At 45.3% G+C, this 12,539-nt stretch overlaps 1 protein-coding gene across 1 annotated transcript in view; it reads left to right on the top strand.

The window, feature by feature from the left end:
* Positions 1 to 11,314, top strand: part of MAB21L3 (mab-21-like 3 (C. elegans)) — a 17,379-nt gene extending 6,065 nt beyond the window's left edge. The window contains exons 3-6 of the mRNA XM_009583705.1: positions 3,762 to 4,053; positions 6,959 to 7,140; positions 7,912 to 8,106; positions 10,995 to 11,314. Of these exons, the coding sequence (XP_009582000.1) occupies positions 3,762 to 4,053; positions 6,959 to 7,140; positions 7,912 to 8,106; positions 10,995 to 11,228 (903 nt within the window). The 3' untranslated portion in view covers positions 11,229 to 11,314. The remainder of the gene's footprint in view (positions 1 to 3,761; positions 4,054 to 6,958; positions 7,141 to 7,911; positions 8,107 to 10,994) is intronic.
* The last annotated feature ends 1,225 nt before the right edge of the window (positions 11,315 to 12,539 follow it).

Here is a 12,539-nt window from a genome sequence, read left to right as displayed (position 1 = left end):
GAATGACCACAGTTACTTAAAACAGTGCCACATCCTGGTGTACGTGTTCCTTAATGCCATAGTCTGCCATCTACCTCTCATGCTGGAACAAACCTGCTTGGCTAATGAAGTCTGACAAGACCAGGGTCAGGGTAAAATTGCTGTTCTGGAGAACAAAGCAGAACAAAACCAAGGCAATCTATTTTGAGCAGTAATTTGGTATTATAGTAGGCTGATCTGAATAACCTCTGCTTAAAAGGAATCCCCAAAATTTATTTTCTTAAAAAGTAACAGATTTGTTATTCATACTTGACTGAACCCAGTGCTATAAATCTGTGATAGTCACACTAGGAGGGCCTGGGTAACTGTTCTGTAGGTATGGGGCAGCAAAGAATGGGTTAATAAGAAATGTTTTTTGGCTTGGGCTGTTCTGCTTCCAAAAAATAGAATCTTTAATATTGCTGCTGACGTAACTCAACATAGAGGAGACTTGTGTCAAGGGAAAGCCAATGTATTAACTATTCTGTGTTTGATTTTGCAACATCTTTTTTCCTGTCAATTAAATTTACAGGAACTTTTCAGAACTTTCAGCTTCTGATTAAAAGGACTTAATTTAACATGGTGAGGGGTCTAGATTTGTTGAGAAGTTACAAGCCTCCTACTAAATATGCAGGGCTGGGTGGGGAATATAGAAGAAAAGTCTTTAGATATTTAATGGTTTTTCTGTAACCTAGGGGACTAAAAGTCAAAATCTTTAATAAAAAACTTGAAATAAAATTCAGATGGACAAAATGGAATATTTTATTTTTAAAACTTTTAAGTGTTTGTTTTTAGTTGTGGCCCACCATTTTTGCAGCTGTAAACTGTGCAGGGCTGATGCAAAGGCTGTGGAGGCTTCAGTAAGGCATAATGAGCAGGTTAGCGTCCAGAGTTATTACTAGTACAGCACTGCCCAACGGCATTGCCAAGTGTTTAACTCTGTAATCGGCGGGGGGGGAGAGGTGATTTTTCTTTAATAAATAGGCTCAAAGGAAGCTTGCAGCTTTGCTCTGTGAATGAATGACCTGGCACATGCTTTCTCTCTGTTCTGTGTCCTTCTTGTTTTCCTTTCTGCTTCTCTCAGGATCAGCCAGCTTTACTGGCCAAGTGGTCAGCTATGCTTCGGGGGAAGCGCCCGTTCCACCCATCCATCCAGGTACAAAGCCTTCCTGCCAGCTGGTGCTTGCCGGTCCGTGTGCCTGCTTCCTCCTTGCCACCCTCTTCTCCAGACAACTTCACCCACCTAACCGATCCTCCCGTGACTATTTCATCCTCTCTGCAAGAGACTTGCTTTTTTCCTCAAAGCGTAAATATTTTATTTCTAACCTAATGCTTATGCCTCCCTGGGATATCCTGGCCAGGATCACAAGAATGAGGCTGTATTCATTTGCCCAGCATACTGCAGGTGGGTTTTTAATAGAGCAGAATTGGTCGTAAGTTACACACTCCAGAATCTGAGGCTCTTGTTCAAGCCTGTGACTCGCCGAGGCCCATGGTCTGCGTATGGCGCGTAAGACCATCATGTGATAGAGCATAGGTGTGGGACTGAGATTTGTTTACGCCAAGAGGACACCAGCTGCCTGGCTTTACAGTGCCATCCCCAGCCTTGTGATTTCTCGTGTCTCTTGGTAATCCCCAGGTGGAGGAGCCTTGTGACTTATATTTGAAAGCACTGGCATAACACCTGCAGCTCTTCCCTTTAAAATCTGTTGGGTGCCAGTGCATACAAGTCAGCATCTTGGTATGGGAAGGAATGGTTGTTTATCTGCAAATGTGGCCGAGGCAGTGAGATGAGCAGTAACTGCATGATAGCCATTGTATTTTTTCCTTATGGAGCCTAGCACTTCGTTCCTGAGCTGCTCACAGGATTTCTCAGCCCCACCAAACCTGACTTGTGCAGGTCAGCTTGGTCTGCAATGTCATCCTTCCAGCATCCTCCTGCCTTTAGGTGGTTTATATTTGACAGAAGAAGGGCTTTCTGGTGTTTCGTTTGCCATTTTTGTGCTTCTCGCTGGCCATCTTTTGTATTTCAAATTTCTTGCCAGGGAGCAGAGAAGACCGGCTGCTCCCTATGGGAGAGGGAGCCAGGAGGTGAGCATGACAACACGGCAGTGCCTGCCCTATGGTTCCCGAGCAAGGCAGACCTAGGGAGGGCAGCTGGCGTCAGCCAAGAGTCTGGATCATCAGGCAAGTCTGTGCTGACAAGGCAGGTCTGAGGTCAAGCTGGGAGCACTCATCGGGATCAGAATCGGGCCCAATGACATTAACCAGGGTCAGGTGCAGTCTTTTGATTGCCAGGCAAGTCCATAGTGGCCAGGTAGGTCTGAGGTCAGGCTGGGAAGGCAGTCTGCAGGTAGGACAACAAGGTCTATGGCCAGGCGCAGGCATAGCTGTCACACGGCTGGAGACCAGCACTCCTACGATATAGCCCAGCACTGAGCTGAAATGGGGGTCCCAGGCCCATGGGCAGTGTGGGTAGAAACCCCAGAAAGGCTGCTCAGGGCCATCAAAGCCTGTTAGTGCCCTCAGGACCCTGGCACCTCTGCAGTCATTTTAAATCAGCTGAGCTACCAAGAAGGCCACCAGAATGTTTTGGATTATTACAGGAGAGTGACAAGGGCATTTCATTCACCTCGAGGTAACCTTGCGGCAACAGCTGTCACTTCACATCCTGCTTGTGCAGCAGCTTCACCTTATTAATCCCAATGTAAGTTAGGCTTGGTAGCAAGTGGAGTTGAAAAGCTTCTGAGTCAACACGGTAAAAGTCTGAAGGAGTTTGAACACCCTCTCTGAATACCTGGAGCCACGATCGCCAAGTGCTTCCTTGGAGATGTCTGTCTATGCCCTGGGCCAGTATGAGGTTTCATGGTATTTGTGTCACCTTATTTACTCTTCGCAAATACTGGTTCAGCACTGGTTTTATTGGAAAATGGTCATGCCCACAGTGAGGCCAATTAATTGGCTTGCAAACAAGCCTATTTGAGGGTTTGTTGTCCATTGGTTACTGTTTCCGTCCTTACACTGGTTCTGGCTTCTGCTCAGCAGGAGATGCAGGTTCATACAGTACAGCTGGCCAAGACCTGGGTATATTTCTGAGGGTGCCGCTGCCTGTGCAGGCTCAGGCATGTCACTTGCCTCACGTCTCTGTCTCTTAAAGGACAGTCATGCAGAGTGAAACACTTGTAAAATGAATGGGCCATAGCCTTATTTTACTAATGTCTGTAGTGGACTTTGAAAGAGATCAGAAAAGTGCACTTTTTGCCATAGTTATTGCTACTATTGAACTCTAGGTTTATCTCTAGTAATAATTCTGAGGTAATAACTTGCACTATTTTGTTTCCCTTTGCTGGATCTCAAAACATGCTCTCTGATGTTTTCCCGCTCCTTGGAAGCTGCTAGTTACTACACCTCATGCAATTGCATACTAGAAATAACAAGGAATGGGGGAAACCATGGCAGGTGTGGTGCCAAATCAGTCAGTGCGCTCTTGTCTTCTGTGGGCCATGGCTGTCACATTCAGACTCCTTCTAAGACAATTTCCTTTTAGTCTTTGCACCTCCAAAGTAACCCTCAGACAGGCATGGAACGGGTCCTGGCTGTAATCAATTGCTCCCATCATACCATGGCTTTTCCTTCTCTACAAAGCCCCCAGTTCTACCTATTACTTCCTTAACCCTCTTTTCCTTACACCAGGCTCATGGATCTGCCCTGTCTCCTCTCTCAATCTCTCTGCACTCTCCTAGGTCTTAGCACCCAGCCAATTCCTCATCACAGTCCCTCTGCGTGGCCTGACCGGGTACAGGGAATGCCAGGTACGGCACTGGCGTTATTACACCGTGCGTGGAGCCAAGCTCCTCTCCTCCGTGCGGGACCCCGAGGAACTGCATCAATGGCTAGAGGTGGAGCAGTTCTCAAAAAGCCTTCAGCAGTGGCATGAAACGGATGTGAACATCGAAGGTGATCTGGTTCCAGCCAAAGTCCTTATCGTCTTCCGGGAGCTGGTGGAGAAGTCGATTATCTCCTGTAACCTCTCCAGTGAGTTTAGTGGGGACAAGTATAAGGGGAACTGGCTGTCTTCTGCAGCTGATAGTGGGGAAACGGTCACACACACAAAGTGTTTATTTGACATGATCAGAAGTTAAAAAGCAACAAGCTCCTCCAAAATCAGGGAGCCTGGGCCTTTAGCCCATTTCAGTGATGCATGTAGACCTGCACTGAGGATAGAATTAAGTAGTCCTTGGCCTCTTCATACCCAAGATGTTGCTCCTTTCTTAGGAATTTGGGTAGGGTCTCCAGCAACATCACACTCACAGTTCAGCGAAGACGCAACACAGATTTTCAGAACATTTAGGAATTTGTTTGGGAAAAATCTTTTTTCTACTACAGCAGCTGCAATATATCTAGACTAGTAAGGAAGATACTATAGGAAAATTGAATATAGGGAAGGTGCATAAGTCAGCGGAGAAAGTACTTGAAGATGTTTATAGAGCAGATAATGCTCTCGGGAAACCTTAGCCACCCGTAGCTTTCCAGCATGGGGTGGTGGGAACTAAGTAGAAGGATTTCTACTTAAGCAAAGTCTCTTGGACAAGTACTTCTTTCCCCAGCGCCCAGGCTACACCAGTCCTGTTCAGCAGAACTGGACTCCAGAAGTTTGCTTTCAGTAGTGGCGCTGATCCCTCTGTGAGCAATCCAGAGTGCCTGTTTATTTCCTGTGGCTATTTATACTGGAAGTGCTGATCACTGACATAATGCAATCAGTGGTGCATGCAACATGCCTTCATAGCTGCAACATCTGTAGCAAGATGCTGCCTGAACAGTGATCCTCATGCTTAATTCTTAGCATCCTAGAGGCGTGTTACAGACTTCAGCTAATGAACACTTGGCTTGGTCCAAGCTAAATAGTCTGTATCCATCTTTTCTTTCTTTTCACATTAAGATACCGTGACATGATCAAATCCAGACTGTGGCACCTTTTCTCATAGCATGTTTCCAGGATGACTTTACTCAGCAGCAGCCTGATATGGGTCTTCTGTATTCCAGAGAAACAGGAGCCATTTCCACTCATCTGATTGCACTCTGAATTTTAGTCACAGGAGAAAACCTGTTAAAGTCAAGCTCAGCTAGATCATTGCATTCTTCCAGGAAACAATTGTCATCATAGAAATGGAAAGGTTGATGGGAATGAAATTTTACCATTGAGGCTCACAGAAAAGACCAGATGGAATGGGCTTGCATCTGAGGCTTTACTTACATGAAAGTCATTGTGTTGAAGTGAAAACCTGCCATTGTGTCTAGCAGCAATACATCAACCTGTTGAGCCAGGAGAGGTACTTCCAGGGGACCAGGGAGTGATGTTTAGGCTGATGATTCTGACGCCTTTTTTGTAAGGCCAGCTGGGAGGAGATTGACACAGAGATGATGAGCTAAGATGAAGTCAGGAGGAGTAATTACCATTTTTGTTTGTTTCTGTGAAGAATGAACTTGTTCATCCCACAGTACAACTAAAGTTACAGAAAAATTTCTCTGATTTCATCGCTGCCCTGTTTTTTAATTCTTTGAGCACCACGAAAATCAGTTTTTGAGGTGTCTCACTTCTCATTGGTGAAAAAATAGGTAGCACAATTGCAATGCTTTTGGAAACACTGTGAATGTATTTACATGCTGATATAGCGGTTGCTCCAATGCTTTTCAGCTGCTAGGGATACCTGCTGAAGGCTTGGGAGCAGTACAGTTCCTGTTTTGGTGCCAGGCTTGGCTCAGCAGGGAAATAACATGCAGATTTTACTGAGGGTTATAAAGTTCTCATTGGGCTGGACTCCACTATTTGCAAGGTAATTCACCCCTGTGCTTCCTGGAGGAGATGCTAAATTACCATTGGGAGTAGGCAGATATTTCCTCTGTGAGGGTAGATGATGTTCATCACTGTCCCTTCAAGTCTGTTGTGTGGGCTCCTTGTGGAATTGCTCCTTAGGCCATGCCAGTCAAAATGAGGTGGGTTAACACACTGCTATTTAAACTGCTTATGGTGATCTGCTCCGTCTTTCACTTCAGTAGGTTAGAGCATGATCATGCAATTGGCTCAAATGGCAAAGTGGAAGGGACATGATCCTGCCAGAGTGACAGGGAAAGCTGGGGACAGAAACTTCTTCCATGAACACAGCTGGACCAACAGGAAACATCTCACTAAATCCGTTAGTTGCAGCTTTCATTCCTTTCTGCTCTCTTAGAGCACGTTGTTCCTGGAAATGAGCCACTCTTCTTTCACTGAGGAAACTTCTTTCCTCCAAATCACCACAGAACTAACTCTTTTTGACACTCAGCAGTCCCAGTGAGGCAAGCAGTTAGCCCTTTTTGTATGACTGCTCTGCACAACAGGCCATAAATTCTGGCATTGCCTTCTATCTGCACAACAGGCCATAAATTCTGGCATTATCTTCTGTGCAAATGCATCTCCAGAAACAAAACTTACGGATAGCCCCCAAAACATTCTGAATGACCGGCAAGAGTAAGTCATTTGGAATGATAACGGGTTCTCTGAAGGAATAAGGAGATCTTTAGATATGAAGTGTTCATCTGATCCCCTCTAATCTGCAGTGATCTCCTTGTTGTACTGTACCATTAGAAATGTTAGATTGTACCAGTTGTCTATCTGTAGTTTTACGAAGCTAGTCCTAGGATTTAAGAGGACCCACAGAGGAAAACAAAAGCAAGGTAATTGAGTGTAAAATTGAGAACTTAGTTGTTCCTTCATCTTCTTCCTGTTCTCATTCCTCAGGGTAGATTAAGATGATTTTTTTTTCTTGTATTCTGCTTATGGCACTGAAGAGAAAGCGTTAAGACAGAACAATAGAACTGCAAGGCCCTAGGCAGCCCTTTGCTTGGCTTGTGGAAAAGGACCTTTTCCTCTTTATTATCTTCTCTTGCTGTTCCTTCACAGGTAAAGTGACGGTTCTGGAGAGCTCCAGCTCAGTGGTCCGGGTGGCTGTGGAGACATCAGAATCCCAGGTCGAGGTGGAGCTGGTCCCTGCTGTGGAGATTCCAACTTGCTGGCCTGAGAAAGCCCGGTGGCCTCGTTGCCTTAAGCATTGGCCTTCCCAGGAAAAAGTGCAGAGCATCAAGGTGAACAGTGTACAAAGCACTATTAACTCTGTGCCAGACTTCACCTCACAGGTGTCTGACAGTGCTGACAGTGGTTTCCCAACTGAAGGACTGCACGGCAGGCAACAGCATGGTTGAAAGGTGTATTCTCTAGAGAAGCGATATTTTGAAGTATTCTGTCGGATTTTATTGGGATTTTTTCCCCCCTTACAGTGGTGAATTCTATGGAAGAAAAACTGAGTTAAATGTTTATTGCATGAGTCTCTCGCACACAGCTCTGCCAGTGTAGCTCAGTGCTGACATGCATCATTCTTGCTGTTCTGCTCTGCCTCATGTAAGCCTTCTGCAAATGGGCTGCTATCTTGCAGTTTTCTTTCCCTACAAAGCTCATGGCTGGATTCTGGCACTCTAGCTCAGCCCCAGCTGACATGTTCCTGCAGGTCCAGTTATGTCTTCCAGTCCTGCTCCCCTCTCATGCACGACCTGCTGCTCCATGGCAAAGTGCCTGCAGAGCTGTGCCTCTGCTTTAGTAGCACTGCTGGTGCTGCACCTGGTGGCTCTAGAGCTGGATCTCCTGGGAGTAGTTGATGTCAGCACGTGAGGAAACAAAACAAATTGCACAGTCATTTGACTTAGAATTAGGATGGGAGCATGACCCATGTTTGCTGCCTCTGCTAACCCTGTTTACAATACACTTTGAGAGATGCCACACATCCTTTTTGTAACATCCCTCTGCGTTGCTCAAAGAAGTTTGCCTCTGATCTGGTGTCACACTTCCCCTTTTGTCCACAGTCGCTTGGTTTCGACCTTTTGGCCCGCTCCAATTATCACTGGCAGCTGTGCTTCTCCCGAGCTGAGCATATACTCATGGAAGGACTTGATGAAGATGGTGGTTGTCGCATGAAGTGCTTCAGGGTGATGAGGCAGATGAAGGAAGATGTCTGGTGTGCTGGAAATAAGCCTGTCATCACAGCTTATCACCTTCAGGTAGGCATCACCATGATACGGTCTCAGTATCTGTTGCAGGGGCTTCCATCCAGTAATGTCAAAATATCATGGTGTAAATCACTGTAGCATCTATGTAATTTCTAAGGTAACTGTCAAAACTGCAGTACCATTTAATTGCTTTACAGTGGCAAGAAGTTCAGTAAATATATGTTCCAAACTTCAACAAGAAACTAAAGCCTGTAGGAACATTATGATTGCAGCAACATAAATAATGTTAGAGTTGAGGCCTGTGCTCTGTTTTGATTTCACATAGGCATTGTAATGCTGTCTTTAACTGCACAGTTACCTCCTGCTTTTTGACTATCCCAGCCATCCATATCCATCTGTCTGGAGGAAAATTGTGCATTTGTCTTTGTGGATGTGCGCCAAACAAAATTCTCTTAGGTGAGCATTATTTCATGAATGAGGTGCAAACTGACAGTTCTGGTGTTGTTTCACCTGGGATAGGAAGGGAAGAAAGAGGTAAAGGGCTGACAGCATCCTCTCTACACGTACGTCAGGGTTCAAGATGACTTCAAACAACATTTGTGAAGAAGAGACAGAAGGCTCTGCTATGACTGTGTCCCCCCATCTGACAGCTGCAGACACTGATGGACCACAGGCAGCACCATTTTTCAGACAGTAGAGCAATCCTGTTTTCCGGGCCTCCATCCTCCTGGAGCTGCCGGGGAGAGGCTGTTCTTCTTCCACCTTGAAGCCTCAAGCCACGAGGCTTCCACTGTAGTTACTGATCTTTTGGTGTCCAAAACCAGATGCAATGCCAAGATTTCTCCTAAAGAATATGTTGCGACCATCAAATGCTATTATAGTCATGGGACTAATCTAAGTCAAGATAGAGTCAAAAACGAGTTGATGAGGCTGGTTATAGCTTAGCAGAATGCAAGACTTCTCAGTGCCTGTAGAAACAACCTGGTGGAAAAACTGTCATAGGTAGGAGAAAGTGGAAAACTATTTAACCATTAGTAATGATCTCTTTCTCTGGCTGAAGGAGAAGAGGTGCAGGAAGTGATGTTGCATGGATTCTTGATCAAAATAAAAAGCTCTTTAGAAGCTCTTCAGTTCTTTACTGTAACTGTACTTCTGCTTTTACTGCAAGAGAGGATTGGTTTACCAGACAGAAGGAATGCTTCAACATTACTTACATTAAAAAAAAAACAAAACCAAAACCAACAACAACAACAAAAAAAACCACCAAGAGAGAGAAACAGTCAGTGGGTAAACCAGCAGATGAGCCGAGGCTTAGTGTTAGGTTTCTTCACACTATCAGGTTTCTCCTGTCAGAGGTATCCAACAATTATTATTAAGCAAGACTCCACATGAAAAAGGTCCTCTATGTCAGAGAAAATCCTTCCTCCAGAAGTTGTGAAAGCCTTAGAGGACTGAGTAAGCGCACTCATTATGCTTACCTCCATTGGAATAAAGTTCAAGATCAGGAAGTCCAAAAGACCTAGCTACACTTTGAAAGCCAACTCTATGCCTCCAGTAGACAGCTGGCAGTTAGGGGTAGTTCAGTAAATGCTGGGGATAGTTCACCTGTTTGTCACCTGACTGGTAGAGCAGTGCTATTTTCCTTGCCTCCATAAACTTCATTGCAACTGCTGCCCATGGATCTTGCTGAAGTAATTTTAGTGTGGTGAAAGGTAACTGCTCTGCAAGTCTCCAAGGAGTAGCTCTCACAGAGTTACAGCTTGAATTCCTCACTACATCTTTTGTTCCCTGGCAACATTAAAAAATAGGTTTTGTGGTTATTGCAGGTGTGAACAAAAAATTGTTCACATTTGAAAAGCTGTCTGAGAAGAAATTTGTCAGCAATACAACTAATTGCAAGGCCTACTGAAGGAAAAAAACAAACCAGGCAATCCAGAAGAGTTTGGCTTATTTTGACGAAATTCTGCCTCTGAAGAAACAGAGGAGTTGAAGGCTGTAGTTCAGCCACATCTCACAGCATCTGTGGGTCTCTTTTTGGGTCGCTGAATCTGCAAAATAAAACTGGGATTCAGAGGACAGTAAGGAACTTAGCAGAATTACTGAACTGTACTTTACTTTACTTTTGTACTTTAAAAACTGATTTCAGGTTGACCAAGGCAGTCAGTATGGCTTTTTTGGTACAGTAAGTGTAAGTATCTCGAGAAAATTCTCTCAGTCATAGGAAAGTCTGAAAAATGCAACATGGGCAGTGTAAAAATAATACTATAAGAGCAATAATCGTATGTATTTTGTTACTTTAACTATGGATTTTTCGAATGTAAAATCTCGTAAAATAAACTTGGGGGAATAGAACATAACACCTGCTGTAAGTATCACATGTCAGAAAAAAACAGGCTGCATTTGACCAGAAAGCATGCCCTGCACCTGCAATAGTTGCTTGGGAATCTCAGTCTGTTTGGGATGCAGATCTGTGCGCATCTTCAGCATGAGTACAGCTGAACCTAACCTAATTATGTTAATCTGAGTATTCTTCTCTCCCTCCTTGCGCACCTAATGGCTTCTACACTTGTATAATAGGCCATTTTCTACAGCCTAAAATGCCTGGCATTTCTACAGAGGCTTCTGCTGGACGATGGCAAATAAACTAAGACTATTTTAGCAAGACCATTTTCCTTGGGCTCCTGGCCCAGTCAATGGAGAGGGACTCCTCTGGGGAGAGATCCTAACCAGGCACATCAGAGTTGCTCTGCCTGATCCCCAGAGGAGGCTTTAGTTGTGATTCCTCTGTCGCAGAAATGTTAACACAGAGAGATAGCACTGTGAGTCTCTCTGATTTCCAAGGCTGTCAGCCATTTACCAGCACTAAAACTGCCTTGGTAAGCTGTGTGAGCCCTCGACAGAACCTCTAACACCTCTTCTCTCCCATCTGCTTCTTGCAGACAGTGCTATTCTGGACGTGTGAAAAATACCCACGCACCAAGGATTGGCGCTGCTTCCCTGAAGCCTTTCTGAGGCTGGTGCAGAAGCTGCACAAGTGTGTAAGCCAGCACTTCCTCAAGCATTACTTTGTCAAGAACACCAATCTGCTCAAATACACCAACACCAGTGACCTGGACCTGGTGGCCAGCAAGCTCGCGGTCTTCTTGGAGAACCCCGTCTTCTGCCTGGACTAAAGCAGGAAAAGGCCTCCTTGCCCCAAATCTGAGCCAATCCCCCGCCTCCTCTCCCCACCTGTGGTTGTTCTTCGTGTCCTTCCAGTAGATGTTGCAGCTGGCTTTGTTAGACAGTTGGCACATGCAGCGTGAAAGAGAAGTGTCAAGCTGGCAGCAGTGGGCGGTGAAAACTGATGGGAGGTATCGCTTGATGCCCAGCTGATCTAATTTGCTTTCAACAGTGACAGCCTGCCTGGAAACTACAGCCAGTGAAACCCAACTTTCTGTGTCAGTCAGAGCAGGCAACTGCCATGTTCTCTGTCTCTAGTCTTGTGGCACCTAAGCAGAAAGACGGTGCAAAGAAGTCTCGCTCTGCTGCCTACCGGCTCTGTAACCTAGCACGTGTATTGTTGCTGCCTCCCCCTTTCTCACAAGGACAGCAGGTTTAATTCCCTGCTTACCTCACGGGCCAGCTCTGCAGAAGAGCAGAGGAACATTTCTGAAGTGTACTGAAGCTGGAAGCTTTCTCAGAGGTACTTCAATGCCTCCATCTCTAATTAGATGGGATCCTGCTGCAGTACAAAGATAACCATGCTGCTAGTGTTGAATAGCTCAAGGGAAGCAAGAGGAGGAACTGTGGGTTTTGCCACCTCCTTGTTTTTCTCTCCTCCACTTTCATTTTTCTTCCAGTTGCTTCAAATATGTTTTCTTCATGTTTGCCTTTGCCAGTTATGTTAGTGCCATACAACCAGGGGGCTTTGCCAGAGCAGATTTCACTCCTACCCCTGGCTCCATCCAGCAGGCTGGAGGCGGAGCAGGGCTTTTCTGGAGGAGGAGCAGGGCTTTCCCTAGTTGTTAGCACCCATGTATTTTTGGGTGGTGTACAGAAGGAGAATTTTTTCAAAGGCTGTTAGCTCCAAAACCCCCAGTGCTTTTAATATTATGGATGTTTTAAAAGAAAATCAGTTTTAGTGTTTCAAAAGAACAGAGTTCTAGAATGTGTATAAAGAATGTTGGTTTTAATGTTATTAAATCACTGAAACTAAACCAAAGTGGGCTTTTTGGTTTTTTTCTTACACCTGCGCAGGAAAGTAAGTAAGTACCTCCTTTGCCGAGGGAGGTGACAGAGATAGGATTTGCAGCCCAAAATCCAGGGAGCTGCTGCAGTGGATGGCCTGCAAGATGACCATCCGTGGCAGAGCATCTCCCCCTTGTGTCAAATTGTGGTCTAACCATGCATCTTTAGCACAGCCTGCGCTTTCTGGCTTCTTCTGAACATACGCGGGAGTATGTTCACAAGTCCATGGGATTCACCCCAGAGTACTGAAGGAG

Source organism: Fulmarus glacialis, unplaced genomic scaffold (assembly GCF_000690835.1).
Source record: "Fulmarus glacialis isolate BGI_N327 unplaced genomic scaffold, ASM69083v1 scaffold13538, whole genome shotgun sequence".
Classification (NCBI taxonomy): Eukaryota; Metazoa; Chordata; class Aves; order Procellariiformes; family Procellariidae; genus Fulmarus; species Fulmarus glacialis.
This window is presented reverse-complemented; position numbering and strand designations above follow the sequence as displayed.